The following is a 27,486-nucleotide window of genomic DNA, read 5'->3' on the forward strand; positions in this document are numbered from 1 at the left end:
AATCAAGAGACTGATGTGCCTCCTCCCTGTAACTCAGGCGGTCCTCAGTATCCTTGCTGAGGATGAAAGATGAGGAAAAGATGACTTTTCGTCAACCACAGATCTCTGAAAAAGCAAGTAGAGTCATCTTTATGTTCCCTCTTCCAGCCAGCACTCTCAACCCTAAAGGCAAAAGGCACAGCCTCTTTGACTATGTCCAGAATGAGCTTTGTTTCACAGCATGGAAAGTTATTGTCACATTAGTCCCAGTTAACTGTCTGAGTTTCAGACTGGAATTGACAATTGGCTACCTTGAGCATTCTGCTCGAAGAACGATGCTTTATGCCCATATCCCAAAGCCTTATTATTCCCAAAACCTTATCCAGCCTGCTTTCAATTTTTCCCAAGCAATTAATAAGAAAAGGATATGGACTGGACTATACTGTAACTGCCTAAGCTGTTGTTACTTCTTATATATGAGTAAGCTTTCTGGTAAATCACCTTGACTAAGCTCACGGGAGCAGAGCTAAGTGTGAGCCAGTTCCCACCTGGAGGATGCCCAAGTGCATTAGACACTTGTACCATTTCTTGACAAAAACTAGAGAAAAATTCTGACAATGAGAAAATTACATAATGGTTTCTATTGGGTCTGAAGTACCCATGGACGACTGTCTTGCAAGCAGCTCAGGTGTTGTGACATGTAAGATTCACACAGTGTATTCCAGATCCAAGACATGGTGTGGGAGTGTCTTTATTCCACCATGCTGCTTATGAGGTTTACCAGAGATGCCACTTCTTAGTGACTCCCCTTAGCAGCACACCTTCTTCACTACTCTGACACCATCTAACACACTTACAGAGGCTGCCATCCCAGTTGAGGCCAGCAGCCTTTCTAAGGGAGAACTCACACTCTACCAAGACATTAATTCTCAGATGACAAACTTAAAACAAGGAAGGTCAGAGTCCCATGGGCCTGCAAGACCTTCCAGCAAAAAAGCTGAAGGAGCATGCATACATCTTTCTGAAGAAGGTACAGTTTCAGATGTATAAATCCATGAAGCTAAACACCTTGTACAGCCAAAATATATAAGACATGATTCTATTATTTTACACCAAAGTTCACCCTTCTGGAAGCAGCAAAATCTAAACCAGACCCTGATACTCTTCACTGGCACATATAGACTACATAAAACCTAAGCAAAGAGGATTGTCAATTTAACACAATCAGAAACTGGAGCTCTTTCTTGTCTGTAACATTGCCATAGTTAGCAAGTGTTAGCCTGCTGAAATTATCTAAGGGTGGGGGACAGCAGGCTTTGTCCAATTTATCATCTTACATATTAGGTTATTGTCAAGTTATCCATAGTTAATCAGGAGACAAACCAAGACAATAAACCAACAGCAGGAAACCCAATCCAAAATGTGTGTTTCTATTCAGTGGTTCTGACACAATGTACCAAAAGATAAGTGGACATGTCAGCTTCTGGTTTATTTATGAAGTCATAGAACAACAGAGGATTTAATTTCTCTCTTTTCAGGCTGAAGTTTTCTACTAAATGAATTGTCCTCTTTCCATACAAATGCTACTATCATTAACAACTCCATCTGCTGGAGAAACAGATGAGGCTGTATTGTCAGGTCATTCATTAACAGAAAAGCAGACTAATTACATATTCTGTCTATCTTCTGCAGGCTTTGGAGCCCACTGAGATAGTGACACAAGACATATAAACAGATTACTACATAGGTGCTATTTTCAAACTCCTGCTTTCTATGCATTATACTTACACTGCCCATTCCAGCTTCTCATTCTTGATTGAATTGTAGAGGCCCTGTAAAAGGAGAAAAATGAGATGTGATTATTCTTTGATTCCTGATACCTGCTACACATACATTAACATGCTAAGGCAAATTATCTAACACCAGCAAGTGAGCCATCTCTGATCAAGGGCATACCATATCTGCCCATGATAACAAAAAAGTCTGGAGCAGAAATCTCATCTAAAGAAAAAAAAAAACCAGAATGTAGGGTTTGAGATTACAGTCATTTTGCTAAGTAGGTTTTTTGTTCTGTGGTTTGGTTTTTGGTTTTGTGGTTTGGTTTTGTTTTTTTTAAATAGCCCTGTTAGGTCTGCAAAAGCCACAAGAATACAGCCTTGAAATTCAAGGTCCAATACCTGATAGTGAGATTTTTTTTTGTCATCAACTTTAATGGGGTCAAGCAGTAGTCTTACCAGTAAAACTACGTCAGAATGCCTATCCAAAGCCCCTGAGCATCACAGAAAGCTGAATGCTCCCCAAGTCACACACCCAAACATTAACATATTCCTTTTCTAAGCAGAAAACAGAAAACAAATGATATACAGCTTTCATGCTGAAAGGTCAGTATCTTGGACTGATGACTGCTAACATTTTTACACTTTCATTTCATAGAAAAGATGCCAGTAGGTTAGACAGCAAAGGTCACAGTTCTGCTACTGACAGCAGCTGCCAAGACTAGAGCCTGACTTAAGTCTGGGAGGATACCAGGATACCAGATAGTTGGGATGGATTCCTTCAGAGAAGTAGGTACATCACTTGGATATCCAGGTGTGTCTGATTTTAGCCCTACGGTAGCTGATATATACAATGCAAAAATGCCTGCTCTTACTACAAGTTAATGGAGCACTTCAAATAGGCCACTTAAGTGAAGTATTTTGGTATGCAATGTCCTTGTTTCTTGCACATATAATCCACATTTCTAATTTACCTTATATACATAGCTAGATTTACTCTCTCTGGCACATAACTCCTACACAGCCTCAAAATATGTTAATTTGTAGAACTGTTTATGCACATGATTACCAAAAAAGTAGCACATCAAGTATGAACAAGACTGAAAATCACATACTATAATATCTATGACAAGCCCAGCAGAAACATTAGCATTTAAATAGCCTTAACTCTGACCCAAAACAAAAATAATTTGGAAAACTGAGGAGTTGAAACTGGTCTTGTGCATATACCATAGCTGAACTTGCAAGAAGAATCCCATGACCATACTCCACTGCTCATCTTGTGATCTGCTGGCTCCTTTTCAAATCTTACGTGGTTGATTTGAAAATCCTGGTACCACTCGCTTCATGCTGTTGCTAGACAGGCAGCAACTTTTAGTCCATGTGTACCATAAAAGCAGGTTTCTCAGAGCAACTGAACAAATACAGCCACAAGAAGGATTCACTCCATATCTTTCTTACACTGAGTTAGCAGAGAGAGGTCCCTACCACTAGCAAGGTGTTGCTGAGCTACTCAAAAAAATATGATTAACTATTTCCAGCTCTAGAGTTTTCAGGGTTTCCTTCCATTTATTCTATTTTCTCCATACTTGTATAAGAAGCTCTGGTCCAAAGGCAAGCAGCTGAACAAAGGTGAAGAAAAACGCAATGTTGGCAGTTTACAGGCACTTTGCTTCATTTTTAGGTGAGAAATACCATGATATTTTAAGACTACCCTGCATGAAAAAAGCAAAAGAAGGAACTAATGATTCTCCTACCATACAGAAGCAGAATTAGACTCACTTCCATTTTTGAGCACAAGCTGACACTGATTCCCTGGCGTCACACAGTATTTTCTATTAGAAGCCACTATGTTTCTAATGATTTGGCCAAACCCTGCTCTTACACTTTGACTTGTCCTTTTCTTCCTCCTACAATTAAAATATTCTCTTACATATTGCATTAGAAAACTATTTCCACATATAAGGCTATATTTGTTCTGCAGCTGCCTCACCATTTTTTCAGAAGCAGCATTTTCCGCCAGCTATAGTTAGATAAGCTTTTGAAATGTAGTAAAAACCTGGCCTTGGGTATCATGAATGTCCTTTGCTGCTTTCTGTCCCAAATGTCTAAAAGATTGGGTCATAACCCTGGGAAAAACCAAAACAAAACAAAAAAAAATCAACAAAACAAACAAACAAAATAATAATAAAAAAAAGACAGAAAGAAAGAAAGGAAAAAAAAAACCTCCCTGAGCAGCACAGCTTTTTATGGGTTTTTTTGCTGTAAGTAATTCTCTAGGGATCACTGCAGCCAAAGAGGAGGACATACAAAAGCAGAAATCCATATTGGTGGGGGAACAATAAATGCCCCAGGCTTTTTGCCTTGTGTAAAGTGACACGTGTTTGTCTTGATCTTAACTAATGAGCCAGACTCCATCTTACTTCTTTAGAGAATAAGAGATGCCAACTCAGTTATATGGCATACATCTCACAAAGAACAGTGTCTCCCACAGAGCATTAAACCTCTCAGAAGGTCTCTGCTGCTGACAGACATGAAAGAGAAACCCCTAGAAAATACTGACAGCCAGGACATCTGTATACAAGGCAGGTTCCATGTGTTTACTGAGACCTCAGTGAGTAGACCTCTACAGGGACAAATACACTTGAGTTCTCATGCCTGCTCACTTTTGACAGAGATGGCCACCAGGCTGCACACTCACCACTGTACTCACCAGCCTTTTAGCAGTGCTTTACATTCCTTCTCCAAAGCAATTTATATTTTAACATTTTCCTGACATCTACTGGACACTTTCATGATCTGGCAAAGAAAAATTTCCTCCTCCCAAGTTTTGCAGCAGTGGGAGATATATACAGCTCAGCACACGCTCTATCATTTATTTAATGGCTATTTACAAAGGCCCTAATTCAGACAGTACCACTTTTCAGCAGTCATTTCTCCAGAGTATGATTAAATCAAACAAATTTGGAAACAAGCACTTCAATGCACTTCAAGCACTTCAATGCTTCACTAACTTGCAACAAAACTTATCAGAGATTATGGTAGGAACATGTTTTCCACCATACTTAACTGGCTGCAAGGACACATTTTATTAACTCTTGTTTTCTCTCTGGGGAAAAAAAAACCAAAAAGAAAAAGAAAAACAAAACAAAAAACCAACCAAAAACCAAACAAAGAAACCCAGCTCTGCTTTAAAGCACTCTTACAGTTTGACAGCAATCACAGCTTCTTACCTGCTAGCTTGGGAAGCTCCTGGAGAATTTGCTATGTAAGCCAAATACCACTTGGAACAGGGAGAAACTTTCTATCTCTTTCCACACTCAAGTCAGGATCTAGACCCTCAGATACCAACTAAGCATCAGTATCCAGCTTCAAGTCTTCTAATCTTAAGCTCTATGACCCAGACTGCAAAAACCCACTCTTTCCCTTTTCTGAGAACCACATCTGAGGCCCACCACTGCTCTAAGCTCCCTGGAGAAATAAATGTAGTTTTTAAGGAAGAATAAAAGAAATTAACTGCTGCATAAATCAGAATGGCAGGCAATATGCTAGACACCTTCCTTATTTTAACTCCCATGCTGTTTCCTACAACTTCAATTTGACTGTTAACAGTCTGCAATATAAGGGATCTGTTAAGAATTTGTGGGCTTTGAATGTATTCATAAACTGGGCAAGAAACACTTTTTTTTTTTAAGTGAAAGCCTGTAACTAAGAAGCTGCTGAATTCTATACCCATTTTTCCTTTGGCAAACAGGCAAGTCAACTCAAAATCCAGATTTTCACAAGCTCTCAACAGTTGGTACTTTCACTCCAACTGGAAAGAGAACCAAAACTGTGCAGGGAGTGCTTCTGAAAACTGTTTAAAGCGGACAGGAAAAAAAAGGTCACTTGCCACACTCACCTCCCCCAAAACCTTGTCACATTCACATACCATTGGTTCCCTTTAAACACAGTTGCTCTCACCACCTGCTGACTGCCAGCTATGCTGTGACTCAGCCTCTGCATGCAGAAGCAGTGAACAAAACAAAGGCACAATCAGATGTGCAGACAGGGACAAAGATGCAACGAATTACCCAGATACTTACCTCAGCAAATCATCTAGGGAACAAATAGGCATGGATTTCCTAAAGCCTGGCCAGCAGGGTGCAAGGGGTGCTGGCCACTGTGCAAGTCCTTCCCTCATAAGGCAACCTGTGGTGGTGGTGCTTGAAGCAGACTGCTGACTTTCTGTACACACTAGTCCAGCCAGAAAAACCTGCTAAGTGGCAAAGGACTACACCACAAGTATTGCTTATAACCTACTCCATGCGCAAAACTGAATAGATAGAAAAACTTGTTGCGAACAAATAAAAAGGCAAAACCAAAGCTGAGTTTAGGAACCCAGCAGGGATGATCCAGACTGCCTTGTCCAGTTTTTGTTCCCTAGGCTCTCTGCTGACACCCAGTTCTACCCACCTCTAGAGCTGCTGTTGGGGGAATGACTATCTGACTATTACAGGAGCCTCCACATGCGTTTTGCAGCCCCCAAGGTGCACTTGTGTTCTCTGCTCCCCTGCTACCACTGTGAGAAGCAGCCCTGCCTAGGGACATTTTTTCTTCACTTCCTGCTGACAGTGTCACAGTTGATTCCAAGCAGCTAAGGAAGCCTCAGTCATGCCTTGGAGCACTGAAGTGGTCAGTCTGCAGTCAGAAATGCTCAGTCAGGAACTGAGCATCTCTCCCAGTCATTCAGGACCAATGCACCAGCTCCACCCCTGGGACCCGAGCAGTCAGCCACAAACCAGCCTCAGCTCCCACCCTAGGTGTTTTATTGGAGGGAAGAAAAACAGAAAGTGTAGCAGAATCCTACATAAAAATAAAGCAGGTGACAGAGGCAACAGATACCAGACACTGCAGGTGTCTGTATACAGTCCTGTTAGGTGTTAGTATGCCTGTCATTTGGACCTGGATGTGCCTCTAATTTACTGCCTTCTGCTAGGTCTGGATGAGGTGTGAAACATTGCTATACAGCACTCTTGGTTTGCTGCCTAGGTGAACTTGAAGGTTAACCCTCCCTCAGAACTGTTGCTGGCATACAGACCTATACTACTTCACCGTCCCATATTAGCCACCCTCTCCCAAAATCCAGATCTTCAAATTTTCTCCTCTTCTCATGCATTGATCTGTAACACCTGCTGAGGTGAGGACAAGGGCTCTGATCACCCAGTGCCCACAGCTCCTTGCCAGTCCCACATACCCTCATTGTCTCACACATTTCCCTGATTCTGATGAGGGTGAAGCAAGGATGCTGGAGTGCTACCCCAAAGAAGACCATGGGTTAGTGCACAGCATGGCTTGTCTGCTGATATCATTCTCAATTTCAAATTCCACTGGTTTGTACAACAAACATTCTTCTAACAAGTCAGCATACATTATTCATAAAACAGCAACGAGCTGTTCAGCAGCATATGGAACTGATGAATGCTGTTTCAGTGTGGGTGGAGATAGGGTTGATAGGAATGTTTTAGGGGGAAGGAAAGAAGATCACTTCACCCAGGGAATTTCAAGTGCGTCACCAACTGGAGGAGAACATTTCTAAGAGAAACTCCTGTCAAAAATCTGGTTTGTGTGAAGAAGGGGTGGAGGTAGAAAGAAAAAAGAAAGAAGAGATTGTGCCAGATATATCATCATAAAAGAGAAAAGGATGGTTAGATGGGGCTCCCAAGACTCAGTAAATTAATGTCACACTAGAAATCCAACGTCTGTAAAACTGATAAACGGAAGTTGCTAGAAAAGATTTGTTCTCTTCTTGCTGGAGCGCTTAATCAGCATTACTGGTAAAGGCAGCGTACTAAATTATTATGGGTGAACAGAAAAAAGGCTGGGGAAGTGTTTCTCAATAGTGGAGTACCTACACAGCCTATTTCAGAAATTGTTTCATTGACACTGTGCATTTGCAAGAAGGACTGGCACAGGCACTCATCAACTCACTCTATGGCTGTAGGAAAATGGATCCTGTGGGATGCAGAGCCTGCTGAACATGCTGGGTCACACAGATGATCCTAAGGTCCTCTGACTCGCCTTGCACACAGCCTGGATTTGAGCCTACTCTCATTAGAATAAGACTATGGCAGTTCACAGTATACTTTCCACAGGTTCTCCTGCTGGCCTGAGATATGTGCCTATAATAGACACCTGGAATGCATGAGCTAGTGGAGCCTGTACCCATACAGATGCATGTCTGTATATCCTGTGTATACATGTTTTTCAGGAAGATGATGGGTTCTTGGGCTACCCAGCTTCTTTGATGCTGGCAGCAGGCATACCCCAGAGGTAGGCACCATGCTGGTGCCTTTTTCTTACTGGTTAGAGCATATGCATATACAATACTGCCTAACTCAGCAGAACAGGCTGAGTCACGTTAAGTGCAAAGTATCAGTGGAACATGTTTGAGGCAGAAATGGGTTAAATCTGTCTCCTTCTCTAAGTCATCTAAAGTGGTCACAGAAATAGATCCTTAGCATTGTAATTACTTTGCATGGGGACCAGATAAAACACAAGACAGTCTAGACATTAACTCAAGATGAATATGGCAGACAAGTCTACATACCAAGCCTGGCTTGATAGCAAGACAATCTACACAGCATTGCTATCCAGAAAGCCCAGTCTAGAACTAAACAAATTTTGTGAGAGGCGATGTACAGGCATATATACAGAGATTTACACTGATAAAAAGACCATCTCTGCAACACTGTACATTGGCAACAACTCTCAGGTCTCTTCCACCAACACAACAGAAGAGCTAACACTCAAATACAAATCAGTTCTCTAAATCCGTGACATCTTGGCAAAATAGATGGGGAAACAAAGAACAGAAAGGGGAACAGACAAATGGAAAGAGCAGGGCTGTCCAAAAATCACAAGACAAATCAGTAGCAGGATTGCTAGTCAGCTTGTCAGCTGAGCAGGCATCACTGACAGGCACAAAGGGATCTTCTCAGCCCTTCATAACACAGCTTTTACAGGTCTTAGATGCTCCATAGATACAAATACCTTTGTATGAAATAAGGAAACAGCCCTACAACACAAAACAAAGCTGCATTATGCTTCCCAACTTCCTAAGCAGGAGGAGAAGTGGGTATTTCTCACACAACAACCTACAGCACTAAGGAAGCACAAATGTGAATCCCACAGAGAAACGAACAAAGTGTTCATTACTGCACTAGCTATCAGTGTCAGATGCCATCCATAGGAGAAAGTCACTGCCCTGAAGACATTACACTATGCATAAAAAGCATACACAAAGCCTGGAAGAAGGTATAGAGATTTAAGTGATTCATCCAATATCAAAAGATCCAGGTTGCTGTTATATACAGAGAATTTCCATATGTAAAATGGAAATGCATACCTTCCACTGCATACCATGCAATTATTCCCATGCCTGGACTGAAAGTGATCACAAAAGCAAAGTCCCAGAGCACCTGCAAGATGCAGCCTTTACCTTGGCATTTGCTGGAGCAGCAGATACTGCATGAAGAATGATGGCCATGCTATTTCTCTGTACAACCTTACCGGTATACTATTTCTTAGTTATGCTACGACCCTCAAAATAGAGGTTCCTGAAACTGGAATGAATAAGATACCTCATTTATTTTGATTTGCATTATTCTGTGATAAAAGCTCTGCAGCTGAAGCTCCCAAATACCATGCAACCTGTCAGCTGGCATAGAGTGATCTGCTAGGAACTACTGTCCAGCATTTGGACCTTTTCATCATAGCAGAAGAGGTTTCTCTTGGGACAGATAAAAGACTTAGGGAAGGGACAGTACAGCAAGATGCATGCATGTGACTGCTTGTTTGCATGCACACAAACACAAGACATGGTCAAATGCCTTTGGGTGATGCTCTGAAATATTTCAACCTCATTCAACACACCTTTGCAAATGGTTATATCTTCTATTCACAAGGCAGAATCCATTTGCAGCAGGAATGAAATTAGAGGCGTATTCAGTCGCTACATAAAGCTCATCCAACCCTTGAAGACACAGAGCACCTTTGGCAGGAAGGTGGCTATTAAGGCACCTTCCTAGGTGCCCATCAGTTACCGAGCATGAGTGAGGAGTAAGTTAAAAAACAATACTGCATGCAGGGAGGCAGGTTGTTTGCCTAGGGACAGAACAACTGGGCTGGGTAAGAAGATGCTGCATACAGTCTCTGTAGCAGATAGACATAGCCTATGCTACTGACCGCTACAATACACTAACATATTCCTATAAAAGCACAAGTGATGCCTTCCTAATAAATTGTGGATGACAATATTTAATCACGCATGCAAGTGAGATGATATTTTTACCTAGCACACACACCTAATAAGCCACAGATCCATAGAGAAGGTGCAAAATACTATTTTTTAATGGAAAATCAGATAATCACATGCACATCACTTGCCAACTCCAGCACCTTTCCAGAGAAGAGAGCTTTGATGAGCATTCTCACTAGCAAGTTTTCACTGTTTACTATTGCACCAAGCTCAGTGACAGAGCATTCCTCTATCACACACCTTTTTTCACATTCATGTCTCTCCTCAAGCTTACAGGTTTTTTTTCTGACCTTGCAGCAATTCTGTTACCACTGCAGATTTTCCAGAGCCCTTAATTTCTGCAGAACATAATCTTTTAATCACCTCCACTATTAGAAAAGAGAAACACTATCAATAGTTAGTTATTTACCTTGCTTTCTTTAGTAGAAAACTCAGAGGAGTTCGAGATTTTCATAGATTTTGACCGATGGGACTGTCGCCAAAGAGATTCTTCTCGGGAGTATTTCACCGAACCTGTGGCTCTCACCCGGACTTTGCTGGTACTCTGAACACTGTTAACTCCAATCATTTCCAAAAGTGAGCGTATGGGATGAGGGAAAAGAAAGCTAATGGCACTTCCCAATCCTTTGCAGGACTGGAAAAGGTTATGTCTGGAGAGCCTAGGCTTAAGCAATCAGTGTTTGCTTAAAGCTCACTAGGCTGCTTCCTCCAGCATCTTCAGGCACACTGTATGGAGCCAGCCTGATTGTTCCAGGCATTGCTCACGTCACTGGACAGGGAGGAAAAAAAAAAAAAAATTAAAAGAAGAGGCTGACAGAAACTCCTCCCCTGCTCCACTCCCCTCTCCAGCATCTACTCCCCCTCCATACACACACCAACAGCGAGGGAGAGAGGTGGAGAGAAAGATGCTGGAACAAATGCCAGCAGATCAAAAAAGAGATTAATTTTTCATTCACATGGTCATTCCCTGGGTGCAACAGCCTACTGTGCTCATTACTGCCTGCAATAACAAAAGACATGGTAAAAAGAAGACTCACCTGCCAGCTCCATGCTTCTGGATGCAAGTTATACCAATGGATTCCCAAAGCACTGGAAGAATGAATGAAAACCCACAGCACCATAAGGAAGTTTTGGCAAGCCCCAGAGAGGAGCTGCAGCACATTTCCACAACTCTCAGTATTTGTACTTGTTAGCCAGAGTACCTGGAGTGCCTTTCCAGAGGGCAAAGGAGAGCAGGACCACTTTCATGCTCCAAGAGGGGCCTAAATGGAAAGAGGTGACTTTCCCAAGCTGACCAGTGCAAACCAGTGGTAAACCAGTGAGTGAGCAGCTGGGGACCCATCTTCCCCCTCGGTACCCAGAGAGCTGTAGCTGTACAACCCTGTGAGCAAACCGCATGCTCAGGTGGCTGACCTGCAGGCGATGAAGTGCCTGAGCTGTACCCTGTCCGTCCCCAGCAGGAATCCCATGCCACCCAGGTACAAGAGGGAGGTAGGGACACTGCCATGGCCCATGGGTGCCCTAAGCACTGCTCCAACCCACTGGAGCCCGGCTGGGTGGGCTGAGCATGCTCCCAGTGCCTGGAGCTGTTCTCCCACGCGCAGGGTGTGAGGGGAGAATGGCTCCAATGGCAGCTGCTCCTACTGGAGTGGATGTGCTATGTAAGGGAAAAGAGAGATGTTTACATTGATGTTGCAAAAGCACCATCATTTCTGGCTCCAGGAGACCCAGAGCGCAGCAGACTGCACATTGCCATGGCAACCTGCTCCAATGAGAGAGAGAGAGAGAAAGAGAGAAAGCGAGAAAGAAAGAGAGATATATCTGCTCTGCTCAGCATGGGGTGGGAGTCGCTGGCACATGCCAAGGCAGGTGGAGCAGATCTTTCAAATGCCAAGGCAGAAGTGGACAACGAGCTCAGAAGAGGCAAGCAGGGTGTGCAGAGGGAGCATGAGCATCTGACAGACTGTGGGGCATGGGACCTCACCACAGCATACCACAAGGTTAAGGCACCCGCCCTGTACCACCAGCCCACCAGGCAAGGCAAGGCCAACAGCAGTGGTGTCAAAGTCTGGGAGGTCACTTAGAGCCTCTTGTCCAACTTCCACCACAATACACAAGGACCCGAAAGTCTGCATATGCAGCCAGGGACACAGACTTGCTGCCCCGGCACACTGACTCAAACATCCCACTGAAATACATTAGACAGCCAAAGGCTGGGTGAAGGGGATCCAGCCAGCTCCCATTTGTGCCTGAGCTCCGTTCAGTGTCAGTTGAGCCATGTTAAGGCCAAATGAGAGTTTGCCCTCCCTATACCACATGCATGCCAGCACCCAGGAGTAGGTTAGTAGGAGATTAAATGAGTGGGCTCTTCCTCTGGTTACACTTTCCCAGCCTCTTGAGTCCAGGGATTTAGTTCCATTGTGGGCAAATGGCTAGACAGCCATATTACCATCCTAGGTACCTTTCTGCAAATAAAGGACATTTCTGCCTCCTCAGCATGCAGCAGCCCTCTGGTCAGCAGCCACCCTTTGATTACATTTTCTCCAAAGAGCCTGCAGATGCATATCCTGCCCACAGATTGTGATCAGTGTAGACCATGCTGAAGACCAACAATCAGTAGAAGAGAGAACATGGGATCTATATATTGGCATAAGAACTGTTTCTGGGTTGACAAACTTTGGATTCCCCACACATTCTGCCTTTGTCATATTTTAAGTAGACTTCTTCCCACCTGACAAACAAATTCCTCAATTTCTCCAACAAACAATTTCTCATTTCCACCACCATCAGGTCCAGAAAGCCCACCCCAAGATCAAATCCCAGATGTGGTCCAGCCTTTTTACACAAACCTGTCATTGCTGGGGGTACTTGAAGGAACAGAGAACCCTTTTTCCCTGGCAACAAGCAATTCCATGTTCTAAGTTACTTGTGCTTCCTCTCAGAAAAGGTTTTATGATACTTAACCTGACTGAAATTATCCACTGCTAGCGGAAAAGCTCTTCCAAGAAAAATCTGTTCTTAGAGGAAATTTTAAGTTCAATCAAACAGCTACAGATGAGCTAAGCAGTAGGTCCCAACAGGTGCTACGTAAATGGCCAAAAATCACTCCCTATCCCAGCAGCCCCCTGCCTAGCAGATTATTCTTGCTCTTGGACTTGTAAGACCACCTCCCCAAGCACTCTCAACACACCTGAAATAATTATAGCCCTTAAATATCCCATGCAGACCTAGGCCAATGTGAATTATACAGAGCAATTTCATTATTAAATACCAGTTCAACTTAATCATAGCAAGATTTTAAAATTTTTTTTATCCTTTTAACATCTTTCTTTTGTTACGCACAGCTCAGCACTATTGCCTAAGTGCAGCAGTTCCCCACCTCACATCCTCTGAGCCAAGCAGGACAGGAACTTCAATTCATGAGGGAAAAGGTCTGGTTTGTCTATAACTAAGCAGCAGTCCAAAATGCGAAGGGTGACAGTTTGCAACTTGTTAAATTTTTTTTTTTTAACACAGTGAAATATGGAAAACGCTCATCTCTTAGCTCACACTCTGAAAAACAGAGCCTTCTGACATTCTACTTTTGAAACATTAAAGATCTTCAGCTTAGTGACTCTGATTTTCATCTGCAAGTGATAATACAATCTTGTACTCTTGACTGAACGAGTAGCCCTCTCTTTTTCTAGGAAAAGATAACTTTTTCAACATGAGAGAAGTCCTACCATTTTAGAAATTAGCATGCAAACAGGAATGATTTCTGTCTGTAACTGAGCAACAGGGATTTCTGCAGGAGAATAGGGTTGTTAACATAAATAGAGGGATAGAAGGGATTTTTTTCAAAGAGGGGCTGACATGGCTGTACATGATCAGAAAAAACAAAGCTGTCTACACCCAGGGCACCCTCCAGGTGTGCTGAGAAGCCACCATCTTTCCCTCAATCAGATGCCAGCCAAGGAGTAGTGGGAAAAAGTCAGAGGGCAGATTGTCAGTATTCAGTCTGAACAGCCCAGTGACACCACTGTGAGTGACAGAAAGGATGGTGACTTTATGGACCTTCCCTAGTAGAACATCTTAAGAAGCAAACCATAAACCATAAAAGAGAATTTGAAACTTTGGGCCAAACAGATGCAGGAGAGGAAAAACAGAGCCTCTACTATTCCTTCCACTTCACCCTTTTCAAGCAACCTAAAAGCTTTTCACATGTCACAGGCGTTAAGGCAGACTACATCACCCACAGACAAAACAAGCAGCTGTTCCAACTTACTGTGCAATAAGCTCTGTCCCATCTCTTCCTCCCACCAGTCAAATTTTCCTAAGAGGCCAAATGTACTCAGTCCTTGCTTGGTCCTCCTAAAGTCACTCAGCAAATTAACACAAGAAGAGCTGTAGAATCAAGATGAAATCAATACTGGCTTTTAAGGACCAAACACAAGGACTACATTATTTTGTATGAAGAATTCCAGCAATCTCAAAGCCATGAAAATCCACTAGCAACACTTAAGCTTGATCCCAATGACAAAAATAACAACAAAACCCAATAAAACACATGAACACACTAACCAATTACTTGAAATATATTCTCAAGAGTCAGTAACATATTTGTGTAGCACAGGAAAACAACAATATTTAATGATGCTATTAAATACTGTTTAGTAAATAAGCAACATTAAATGTTACATCAGATTGCCTTTTTTCTTCCTTGTTTTTCTCCTTCTCCCCAAAACTGATGGGGAGGGGAAAAGCTAACTCTACCAGATAAGCTACTTGTACACAATGGCTACAGAACTATTGCTCAACAATTGATCAACAGTAACATTACTGAATCTATGTTCCTGTGATATTAAGATAATGATTTCTGAGCCTGGTGACCAGGGAAAGCTGAAAATCATGATTGAATATAAAGGCCTCCAACTGCCATCCCTGTAAACAGCAGAAATAGAAGCACTAGAAGTGCTTCTAGAAGAAGCACTTCATTTCTACATGCATAAGCAACAAGACCAATTGGAATACTAACACAGTAACAGAATGTATGGTGGCAAAATGACAACAATTGACTGAAAATTTCAAAATTAACAACCAAAATTATAAACCTTGCCTATCACCACGGGATATCATTATTCTCCACCAAGCACAGTACTTAGTTAGCAGAAATTTATGGAGATGCTGTGTTTTATCCTGATCTGAATTTACCAGCAAAAAATTATCTGTTGATGCCTTCAAGAAAGAATCTTTCATTTTCTTACTGCTTATAGTGTTGTACATACACCTGTGCTACAGGCTCTGCAGGAATCCTTGAGTATAGACTTTGATTTCTCTTACAATACAGAAAACAATACTTAACAATGGAAAGCTGTCAAATTACTACAGCCCAGAAAGCTGGGCTAATGCCAATCAGACTATTGTAGCTGCATAAGTTTAGGCATGAACCTCAACAATGAAGCAAAGCACACCAACTCACAGCACAACAAAACCAAAAGCATTGCTCCTATGACCCCATGAGGGCAACTTCAATCTGTATGTTTCTCTTTACATGAGAAGCAGGCTGCTGATTTGTGGTCACAGACCCAAGTCTTTAAATCAGTAAGCCCCTAAAAGTGAGCAGAGTAACAAAACCATATTGGCTGGTGGAAGATAAGTCAGTCCTGGTATCATTGTATCTCACTGCGATCCATGCTGCTTCTCAACTTAAAAGAAACCACTCCTAAGATAAGTGCCCTGCTGAGAATGGTGGAAGACCACAGGTTTAAGGGAATGAGCTCCTTGATAATAATGAGTATGCCCCCTTTTTGCTGGTTAGCATTGCAAGAAGAAGAAATGCCATTATTCATCCTCATTTTCCTTACCGTGTATCTGCAAACAGCTCTCTGTCACAGACCAGCTGTTGTGCTTCCTGGAAAAGCACTTAGTCTCCAGGGGAAGAAGCCTCTCCTCTTGCATTGCCTCCTTTTAGGAACTATTGTCTTTTGCCAACAGAAATTAAGTGAGCCACACAGTAGGAACAGCCTAACACATACCCTCAAGTTAGTTAAGAAAGCTGCCAAATGTAGATACAGAAAAGAGCAGAACCTTATCATAGAATCATAGAATCATAGAATCATAGAATTAGCCGGGTTGGAAGGGACCTCAGAGATCATCTAGTCCAACCCTTGACCCACCGGAGCAGTTGCTAGACCATGGCACTGAGTGCCACATCCAGTCTTTTTTTAAATGTCTCCAGGGACGGAGAATCTACCACCTCACCGGGCAGTCCATTCCATAGCCTAATCACCCTCTCCGTGAAGAAATTCTTTCTAATATCTAACCTAAACCTCCCCTGGCACAACTTAAGACTGTGTCCTCTTGTCTTGTTGAAGGTCGTCTGTGAAAAGAGTCCAGTCCCCACCTCGCTACAGCCTCCTTTCAGGTAGTTGTAGACAGCAATGAGGTCTCCCCTGAGCCTCCTCTTCTTCAGGCTGAACAGCCCCAGCTCTCTCAGCCTCTCCTCATAGGGCCTGTGCTCGAGTCCCTTCACCAGCCTGGTTGCCCTCCTTTGGACCTGTTCCAGGACCTCTACATCCTTCTTAAACTGAGGGGCCCAGAACTGGACACAGTACTCGAGGTGTGGCCTAACCAGCGCTGAGTACAGGGGAAGAATCACCTCCCTGGACCTGCTGGTGACGCTGTTTTTGATACAGGCCAGGATGCCATTGGCCTTCTTGGCCACCTGGGCACACTGCTGGCTCATGTTCAGTTTCTTGTCGATGCAGACTCCCAGGTCCCTTTCTGCCTGGCTGCTCTCCAGCCACTCTGTGCCCAGCCTGTAGCGCTGCATGGGGTTGTTGTGGCCAAAGTGCAGGACCCGGCACTTGGCTTTGTTGAACCTCATCCGGTTGGAATCGGGATGATTGAACAAACTTGTAAGAGAACCAGAAAACTAAAATTCTGAACTGCTGTGACAAAAACCCACAGGGACATGAACCAAACACTGGTGCAAAGCATACCAACTCCCTCAGATCAGCTGCTTACAACCCCTGCCTCTGTCCTTCCAGTGAGCATGCTTAGAGTCAACAACACCAAAATAAACCACTCAGCACTCCCCCAGAGATATGCATGAAGAAAGAAAAACAACCACCCTTCAGTGCTTCCCTCTGATTCAAACAGCAAACACATCAACAGCAAAATGGAAAAAAAAAAAAAAAAAAAGAAAAAAAAGAATCGGGGCCTCCCTGAGAACCACAAAAGTTTCACCTGGGTGTCACCAGCACTTGAAAGCATTGCACCACAGAAGGAACAGCTCCATGTGGAAACAGGCATAGCTTTTGACACCCTTTCCTCCACAAAAACATGAACCCATGGAGTAGTGGCTAGCTGTCTTGCTCCAAAAGCAGGAGAAATCTTTCCTAACCCTAACTTCTGCCAGAACCCATTTGTCAGCAAGACAGAAATAAGTGGCTTGGATTTGCCCAATGCTTGTCCCAGGATCTTGCAAATACTTGATCACCGAGAGAAACATGACCTAAGAAGGAAATTAAATATTCCATGTAACATCACAGGGCAGGAAAAAAAAAAAAATTAAGGAGCAACCTAGCTCTCTTGCTTGAAAGGAAACAGTGGAACTGGTCAGAGGGAGAATAGTCCAATGTCATTTGAAATGTGTGGTGGCAAACAGAAGCGATGAAAACCAAAGATTTATAGAGCAATAATTCTAAAACTGGTGGATGGGTATAATGGTTTCTCCTCTTTTTTGCTTTTTTTTTTTCCCCCTTTTTCTTTTTTTCTTTTTTTTTCTTTTTTTTCCCCTTTTTTCTTTTTTTTTTTTTTTTTTCTTTTTTTTAAACATGGTATAAATTATTTTCCTACTCCTCCTTCCCCTTGAGTTGCAGCATAGAACTTAAATTTCAAGCAGATCAGTGGGTGGAAGATCAAAGAAATGTTTTTCAATTTGTTTTCTACCTACATGGAAGTGGGAGTAATATGTCATAGGGACCAAAATGTATGTGTGACATTGTATCAGAGATTTCCCAGCTCAAAAAGAGCCCAAAATTCCTCTTTTAAAGTGGCAGATCATATAATTCCTAGAGACTACTAGTCTGTATCCTCCACACTGACAGCAGATGAAGTGGGAAGCTCTGAATAGTGACATTCATCCTCGTAAGCTCCTAAGCCTTTCAGTAAAACAGTACTGACAGCCTGGGCTATCTAACAGGCTGAAGAAGGTAAGTATCAAATTATTCTCTTGCCTGCTCAACCTGGACAAGATGCTACAGAGACCTTGCCTCCATAGATGAAAATTTAACCCCCAAACCATTCATTAAGAGCCTGGTATTGAGACACATAATTGTAGCTAGCAGTAATGGAAATTCTTAGCTGACTCTGCTTGGGTTTCACTCCTTGCTGACACAAAAACCTGGTGAGCTAGGTGAGATCTTTCGAATAACAATTGTAAAGCAAAGAAATGAAAGGTTAGAGGAGTAAGAACAACTCCGAGCAATGCAGATCATGAGAGCAGAAACAGGCCTGTCCTGTAATGGCTGGTTCCTTGAAAGATAAACAATCCCAAATATGACTCCTAGACCAGGAAAGGAATTCTTATTCCTGCATCACAATTAAAGAATGTTGTTCTATAAGCCTTTCCTGAAGTTCTGCTTTCTCTCTTCAGGGATGTAGAGTTAGTGGGGGTCATTAGGCTTTTGCTACAATCTTATGCTACTTTCCTCAACAATTACCTGGGCTTGAGATAAGTGCACAGATTTCAGATTTCTCCTTTTATATGAAGCAAGTTTCTGGAACAGAAAAAGAAAATAAATTTCCATTTCAATGAGGTAGGGGGGGGGGTCAGGATCCCTTTCCTCATGGGGCCCAAAGCAAAGCATGCAAGTTCATACCCTAGTTTATTTCATTTATTTCATCGTTCTGCCCAGGTGTGCTTTATCTGGTTATTACTCAGGACAAATAACAACACCCAAAAAATTGTAAGCCAAAGGAAATTGAGGTTATTGAAGCAGTAGGTCCTTGCCGAGGATGGAGGAGAACAAAGACATCGGGTGTTCCCTTCAGTCACTACAGCTCTGTGGTTCTTCAGCGAGTTAAAGTATGCTTTTGCAAACAACTGTTTAAGACATGGATTAATGGTTTTATCTTGTATTCCCTGATTTTCATACTGCCAGATTAGATTGTTGTCTCCTGGCAGCTGAAAGGGGCTGAAAGTAACAGATTCTTCAAACAGATAAGAAATGGCTGCCCCAGAAACAGAACAACAGAAATATTTTAAACAGGAAAAACTTTATTTTGGGGGGAGAAAAAAGGAAGCAAGCTCTGTTCCAGCAGAGTAGAGCACCAGCTTCTTTAATGGAAGAGAGACTTGGTCCCCTCTGCCCCCCTCCTCTGCCTGAATTCACAGGGGAGCCAGCAGCTAATACTGTCCTCCTGGCATGCTATTGGCTGCTACTGTCCCCCCAGATTCATCAGGCCCCCATCTCCATCCAGAAGCATCAGGATGGTGGCAATCCCTTGCCAAAAAGCCTCAGACGTGAAATGAACCAAGTATGGAGACTACAGATGAGAGAAAGTGGAGAAGAAAGCCTGAGAAGGTAGAGCTAGCCACCTGATTCTTACTTCCTTCTCTCTGCTAAATACCAGAAATGACTGGGATAGATGAAGCAAGACGTCAGCAATTCTCTAAATTGAGTATTTGCTCTGGAGAGCTTTAAAAGGGGATAAAAAAGACAAAGAAAAAAAATGAGAAGCAGAAAAGCTCACTCGCATCCCTGTGGGAGTGCAGTGCTCGCCAGTGCGGGCCAGGACTACCCTCCCACAGGGGCACACTGCCACCCTGTGGTCCTTCCTCTCCCAAGCTGCTGGGGAAGGACGGGGAAGATGAGATGGCTGGCAGCGTCACCGATGCTTATTAGTTACGTTGCTAATGCTCTGGCAGACTGTATGCATTTTGGCACCGTGCTGTAGGGGGGCTCTGTGAATTCAATTTATTGAGACTAATGCAAGTTTAATTTGTGCTAAGTCTTTGTAATCACATACATAGTGGCAGGGTGGCTGTAGCTGACAGGGTGATGTAGCTACTGAAATGAGCAGTTGCTGTTACTCCATTCCCCTCCTCTATAAAACTGAAACATGGAGCAAGCAGATCACCAGCAGATCTTCAGGGAAGCCAGATGAGAGACTAAGACTGAGTGTCACCCCTGTACCTGATACATCAGGACAGCATGCAAAAAAGGGCAGAAGGCCTCAAACAAGGCAGGATACCAAGTCCAGGTTTCTTCCATACAGCCATATCCAAAAAATTCCAAGCATCAGTCGGTGCTTTGTGTGTGCTGGCAAAGAGCCAGGCAGTCTTAGCATTAGCAGGTCAGCACTAAACAGCAAGATACAGCCCCAATTGTGTAGTTCTGTCAGCATAAAAATAAACAGCAGGTGAACACCAGTGGAAGTCTCTCATCAGTATACTCAGAAGGTTATATAAACACAGCCTAAAGACCTGTACATTCAGTAAGGGCTATAATTATCCTGGAAATTAATATCAACACAGGTCTCTATGGTAGAGACAGATTAAATTCCTTGGGGGAGGGGGTCAGGGGGGTGGAAATTAAGTATTGCTGCTGACATATTAATACGATGTATCCAGATTTGAAAAATAAAGATATTAAATCTAAAAACAAGGGGGATGAGTTTATATTCCTAGCTCGTTAGAAAGAACTGAGACAGAAGCACCCAACAAAAAGCTTCCAAAAGAGGCTGGAGAAACTGAACAAACTACCAATATTCAAAAAAACAAAGCAGTTGTAACTATGCAGGTACTTGTAAATATGCAGGTATGTCACAATGGGTCTGAGACAAAACCAGCAGAAGAGAGCAATTCTTATGGTTTAGTTCAGTAGGCTTTAGGTCAGCTCTGAGATGCAGCAACCTCTCATTTCTATTTCCATTACAAAACAAAAACAAAACAAGAAAAACCCACAAGCAAAACCAAAACCACCAAAACCCAAAAACTACAGTGTATGCACTCTTCATTCAAACAGGCAGGCTCCTGTCTCATGCCAGCAATCATACATGAGAGTTGAAAAATTCTTATTATTACTGACAATAAAACAAGATTCATCCTGCTCAGCCTCTGTGTTGTTCAGATTTAACTCCTGGCACAAACTTTATGAACAAAACCTGAAGCCAGACAACACATTCTAATCTGAAATTACATCTCCTGCTCTGATGTGAAAATGCCAAAGCATCTTTGATAGAAAAACACACTCATCTTCCAGATACAGAGAGCTCAGGATTAACCCTTATGTACTCAATAAGTCAAAAGCAACTGGCTATTTCTTTACTTTAATCAGGAGACAGTACTTTAAGATGGCATAACGGCATGAGCTCACAAGACACACAGCTCTGGATCTGCCACCACTGGAATTCTGTCTCTCATCTCCATGCTGCAGAATATCAATCACAATCAAGAGAAGGCAAAAGGGGAAAACAACAAAATAAACACTGCAAACGTATATAACATATATAATGTGTTCTGGAAGGAGAAACACGTCCATTGCTTGTCCTGTTTGATAAGATTCAGAAAATGCAAGCAGACTGTTTGGTTTTGAATCATCTTTCATTAAAAACAAAACCTATGTTCTGCCATTCATTCCTTACCTTCAAAAGCCCTTTTGGGAAGTCTTTGCCATCATTCATCCCCTGGAGATTAGCTACAAACTCTTGGCAGGTCATCTTTTTCCCAATGTTCTGGAAGGGACAGCAGAGAATTGCAGTATTATATACATGCGACTTTCCAAAAGGACAGAAATAAGCAACATCAAATGAACCACATCTCCCGACTCTCATTTAAGATCAAGACAGGCAGTGCTAAGAAAGCATTCCCAAGATTACTCAGAGACAAGCATCCCTGTGTGAATATAGTTAAAAGAGGGAAGGTGCATTTGGACCCCAAGCCCCACACACACATCCAAAAAGAAAACCAGATAGAGACTGGAGGGTAATGAAGAGAGGGATGAGAAAGCATGCTGGCATCTGTACGATGACTTACACCCCTGTACGTCCCTCAGGAGGCTCTACTATTCTCTGAAGGAAAAGCACTTCTTAAGCCTGCTGTAGGGCCAAAGGAAACTTCATAGACACGCTTCATAGAAACTTCATAGGGGGAGCAACCTTTCTCCTACCATTTCCAATGCTCCCTTCCAGTAGAAACTGCCCTGAGTTGGAGTAAGATACCCAGGAGCAGCTATTACCTTTTCTGATTCACAGGCTCAGGCTGCTGTGATATGTCCATAGGACTGCCCTTCACAGGCTGACAGTTGCTCAACGGAGCCACAAACTCAGTAATATTCCTCAAGGGTTGGACCAGTGCTGTTTAACATTTTTGTCAGCAACATGGAGGGTAGAATCGAACGCACCCTCAGCAAGTCTGTTGACAACACCAAACTGTGTGGTGAAGTCAACACAATGGAGGGAAGGGATGGCATCCAGAGGGACTCTGGCAGGCTTGAGAAGAGGACTCATGCAAACCGCATGAAGTTCAACAAGGCCAAGTGCAAGGTTCAGCACCTGGGATGAGGCAATCCCATGCACAAATATAGGCTGGGAAGAGAAGGGATTGTGGACAGCCCTGAAGAGAAGGACTTGGGGATGGTGGTGGACCAGAAGATCAACATGAGCTGTCAATGTGTACCTGCAGCCCAGAAAGTCAACCGTGTCCTGGGCTATATCAAAAGAAGCATAGACATAAAAAAGAAGGTGATTCTCCCCCTTTACTCTGCTCTTGCATGACCCCACCTGGAGTACTGTGTGCTGTTCTGGAGTCCCCAGCATAACCAGGACATAATGCTCCTGGAATGTGTCCAGCGGAGAGCCACTAAAATGATCGGAGGGTTGGAGCACCTCCCTTATGAAGGCAGGCTGAAGAAGTCTAGGCTTGTTCAACCTGGAGGAAACGAGGATCCAAAGTTACCTTATAGCAGCCTTCCAAGATCTGAAGGGCCCTACAAGAAAGCTGCGGTAGGGCTTTTTACACGGGTGTGTAGTAACAGAAAAGGGGGCAATTGTTTCAAACTTGAAGAAGGGAGATTTAGGTTAGACATTAGGAAGAAATTCTTTAACTTGAAGGTGGTGAGACACTGTTCCAGGGAAGTTGTGGCTGCCCCCTGCCTGGAAATATTCAAGGCCAGTTTGGGTGGGGCTTTGAGCAACTTGGTCTAGTGGGACGTGTCCCTGCCCATGCAGGGGCATAGAACTGGGTTATCTTCAAGATCCTTTCCAAGGGTAGCCATTCTGTGAAAAAGGGAAGGAATGGCTATGCTCATGTAGGATATAAACTGCTCACTTTGGAGGCTTGAGGCTGCCATAAGTTGCTCTTTGATTCCAGTCTTCATTAGCCCTTGGAGAAGGTGTTTGCACTCAGTACCCTACATGCTAGAACTCCCACAGCTGGCACACAGGGAGAGCTGTGAGCTTTGAGCTGGCAGTGGTGACAAAAGAAGTTGAAGAAAAGAATCCCAGACATTTCTGAGAAACAGGAAGCAATCTGGGATGTGAGGCACAGTAAAAGCAGAGCACAAACAGGCCCCTGTGATCACCATGGTACCTTTGGGTATACTACTGCTTCTAGTCAGAAGGGACTGGAAATTACTTTTCCAGTCAGAGTATGCCATAGCTGCAGAAATACAGTGGAACAGCTTTGTGTGTAAACAGTGACTTGGGTTAGGAGCAAGAGGAAAAATTAAATCAGGAGCAGAGTCTGAAGAAGGGCACCAGTTGGTAACACAGGTCATTCAGTGTTGCAGTTGTAACACTGAACAGCACTGCACATCCTGTGCTTCCCTTTCATTATGCATGATCATGGAGAGATGGAAAAATCAGCAAACCTTGACCATCAGCCTCATTTAGCCATACACAAAAATCCCATAGCCTGCTGCCAGCAGAAAGAAGGCAGATGACTGCCTTCCACAAGAGAGGAGATACTTCGGGAGGGGCATACCATACATTACTTCCCACATCAGGAACACTATTGACAACACAGATCTGCTGTAACCCTGGCTCCCTGGTTGCTAGGCTTCCAAAATGCTGCTCATAATTGCTGGGTATGGGTGCAAGCTGGAGCTATTATACTAGACTTGCAAATGCTTTCCTTCTTCCCTGTGACAGACTCCAGCCTGATTCTGTTTGTTTCCTCCACACAGCACCTTCCCCATGCTAAGCAAACCCAACAGCAGTGTGGCTCATTTCACCCACTGAGACAACTGACATTGCAGAGGAATGGTTGTTTCGCTCCAGAACTAAAGCTAGCATCTCCATACAGCACAATACATGTTGCAGAAGATGTGCCTACCCATCTGGAGATATCTTAAAGTCTCTAATATCACAGCCCAGTTGATAAGTTCCCTACAGAGAAGCAAGCATACATCTCCAAGACACAGCTAGCAAAAATTATTTGGTTACAAAGAGAATGAAATGTGGCAAGATAAGGACAAAGATAGAAATAAGAGTTTGTCTATAACAGAGTTGAGGGAAAGTGTGAAGTGAAGTCAGAGCAGCTGCACTATAGCCCTAAAAAAGCACCTCAGCTTATTGTGAAATAAGAGTCCCCACTTATGGTCAGTATGTCAGCAACTAACGGAGCTCAGTGTGGACAAGCTCTGTGATTCATTTGCTTCCTGCTTTAGCAAAATCATGCTAAGGATGGGTCAGAACATTATCTTTGTTAGGAAACTAGAGTGTATCCTAACTAGAGTTAAGAAATTAGAGTGTATCTGCAGGGGGCTGCATTCTAATTAAAAAATGCCCAACTTGCCACGTATGTGAATAAATACAAAAAAGTAAGAAGACCAAAATTACAGGAAAGCACAAAGAGATAGAGAGAGATATGAAGGAGTCTGGCAAATGTAACTATGTACAACACAGCAATAACAGTCATTAGAATAAACCTCCAAAGGGACACACCGCAACAGCCAGAGTCATTGTAGCTTCAGCTACAAATCATCCACAGCAATGGTGTGTACTTCAGTACCTAATGAGAGTAGTAGGGCCCATTAAAGCATTGCAGGGAGCAACAGGAAATGTTGTCAGGCTGATGTACAATGATTTAGTCTCTCTCCAGGTAGGATGGAAAGCAGATGCCCTAGCCTGTTCATTGCTCTTGGGAGCAGGATACCTGCAAGGGCAGTCTCAGGTGTGTTGAAGAGAAGCAATGTAAGCTCAGAGGCACAGTAGGACATGTTCTTGTACCTCTTCTCAACCCCCTGTGCAACTGCTGCACTCCTCAGTCAGGAAAGGTTCAGCCATCAGAGTAAAAAATTCTTCATAACTCCTCTCTCCCACACACTTTTACAGGTTTTGAGCAAAGTCATTCAAATAACTAGAGGTGGGCATCAAACCCCCTGGGGAAGCACACACAAGCCTTGGCTTCATTACCTGCACCCACAGCAGAGCTGCATCCACAGGGGACAAGCAGCCCTTGGAGTCAGACACCAGGTGTCTCCATCCCCTTCTGATGACCCACCACCCTTGCTGTACAAGAGCTGCCAACTGAGGTCCTCCTAGAAGAGCTCATGGCAGTGCAGTGGAGGGTCTCAGCCACAAAGCTGCCCCAAAGCCACCTAGCAGAAGCCACTGCTCCTGCATGCTATCATACCCTGCTCTCCAGGACAGAGGAAGCCTCCCATCAACATGGGATTACCATGCATAGCAGACGTATTGCACCAAGGGTACTGAAATACATGTCCTAGGGCTGCTGGAACCCTGTACCAGTGTGTCTAAGATGACAAACTACAGCACAATTTCCCCCAGGCAGGCAGTGGATACCTGTGTGGAGTGCCGATCACAGTGCTCCCACTCAGGATCTTCATGAACACCCTCTGCTGTTTTTGGCTGTGGATACACCCATCATTACCCTGTCTGAGCAGAATTCTGGTTTCACCAGATCTCCCCCTTGCAACTGCATGGCTGCAAACATCTCCTTCTCATTGTGACCTTCTCAGAACCCCTTCACCTTCCTTCTTTCCCAAATGATTTTCCATACTGAAAAGAGTAAGCCAATCACAGCTTCAGCTTCCAAGCCACGGCCAGTTGCTGTAACCAGTAAAGGATGGGAAGTACACCAGAAAGACAGAGATCCAAGGGCAAGGAGCATTCTCACACAGTGTGGTAAATAAGGCACAGTGCCAGGCTTATACGTCTGAACTGGGCATCCTGGAAAGCTCTGCCCACGACAACAGCTTGGGAGTGCAGCCTTGTCACTGACTGCTGCCTGAAGGGGTGTTTTAGAAGGAGGTGACCATCCAGGTCACTCTGCTGCCATAAGAACACCCCCCCCCAAGGACAGTGTCAGTGAGAGCAGTCTACACAAAGCTGTGCATACTCACGTGGCCATGCAGGTCTGTGTTCAGCAGCATCATGGCACATGTGAGACAGTGAACTCCATCTGCAGGAAGAGATATAAGAAGAATCACATGCAAATCCACAACTGGACCTTCAAGAACAGCTGAAACTAAGTCTCATAACCAAATTGAGTCTCCTCCCTTAATGAGAATCTGTTTTATCAAGAAATACACATAATTAAATCAAAGAACAGTGAGGTCATCCTGCAGCTGCCAAGCCAGAACAGCTTTTCTTTCATCTTTTAATGACTGTCAAAACTATCTCACAGTACCCATGGATGAGGCAAACTAGACAGCAAACTAAACTGTCATGCTGCGCTGGCTAATGCCAATTATACAGCTTGAATCAGATCCCTCTTCCTTATTTATTACAGGGCAGAAAGGAAAGAGTAAAATGCACTAGTTCTTGTGAAAAGAGTGGATACAGATCAATACTTTGCCTTACTCCCCCTCTGGCCCCCTCCTTATTCAAGGTTCAATTAAACTGATTTTTTTGAGAACTTCGGTCAGGTATTTACACTGCCTCAGCTCCATATTTGGCATAGAGTGCTCTAGAAATTTCTAAGGTCGTCCTGTAGCAAAGGCCCTCAACAATGAGCCAGAAGAGATAGACTGTATCCCTAGCTCTACACCTGGAGTCCCTGTGACAGACTTGGGAAGCCACAGTCATTTGCAAAAGTAACACCTATTTCACACTCCTCATTTCCAGACCCTCCTTTCCAAATGCAAAACGTATTATTAGCTGTTCACAAATCCAGAGAAAGTGACAGTGCTCATGGTACCATTTATCACCTCTGAAAATCCGAATGCTTCTTGCCTGTTTCTAATTGATAAAATACATCAGGAAAAATATTTTCTCCTTTCCTTTGTTCATGAACACATGGTGTCACCTGCCCTTCTCTCACAGGGGTATCAAAGACACAGAGTCGCTTATGGGATGTGCACCCACTGCAGAGGATACAAAAACCTTTGTAGCCAAGCACAGATAATGACTATGCAGAGGTCGCTCTGTGATATAAAGGAAGAGAACTGGGGGATAAGGATAGATACTTTTCATGCTTTAATG

General features: G+C 43.4%; 1 protein-coding gene across 1 annotated transcript in view; it reads right to left on the bottom strand.

The window, feature by feature from the left end:
* The window catches only part of PSD3 (pleckstrin and Sec7 domain containing 3), a 112,479-nt gene that overhangs the window by 37,111 nt on the left and 47,882 nt on the right, over nt 1–27,486 (bottom strand). Inside the window, exons 8-11 of the mRNA XM_030466705.1 lie at nt 26,406–26,464; nt 21,685–21,774; nt 18,759–18,815; nt 1,768–1,811 (exon numbers count right to left, since the gene is read on the bottom strand). Coding sequence (XP_030322565.1) covers nt 1,768–1,811; nt 18,759–18,815; nt 21,685–21,774; nt 26,406–26,464 — 250 coding nt within the window. The remainder of the gene's footprint in view (nt 1–1,767; nt 1,812–18,758; nt 18,816–21,684; nt 21,775–26,405; nt 26,465–27,486) is intronic.

This window comes from Calypte anna, chromosome Z (assembly GCF_003957555.1).
Source record: "Calypte anna isolate BGI_N300 chromosome Z, bCalAnn1_v1.p, whole genome shotgun sequence".
Classification (NCBI taxonomy): domain Eukaryota; kingdom Metazoa; phylum Chordata; class Aves; order Apodiformes; family Trochilidae; genus Calypte; species Calypte anna.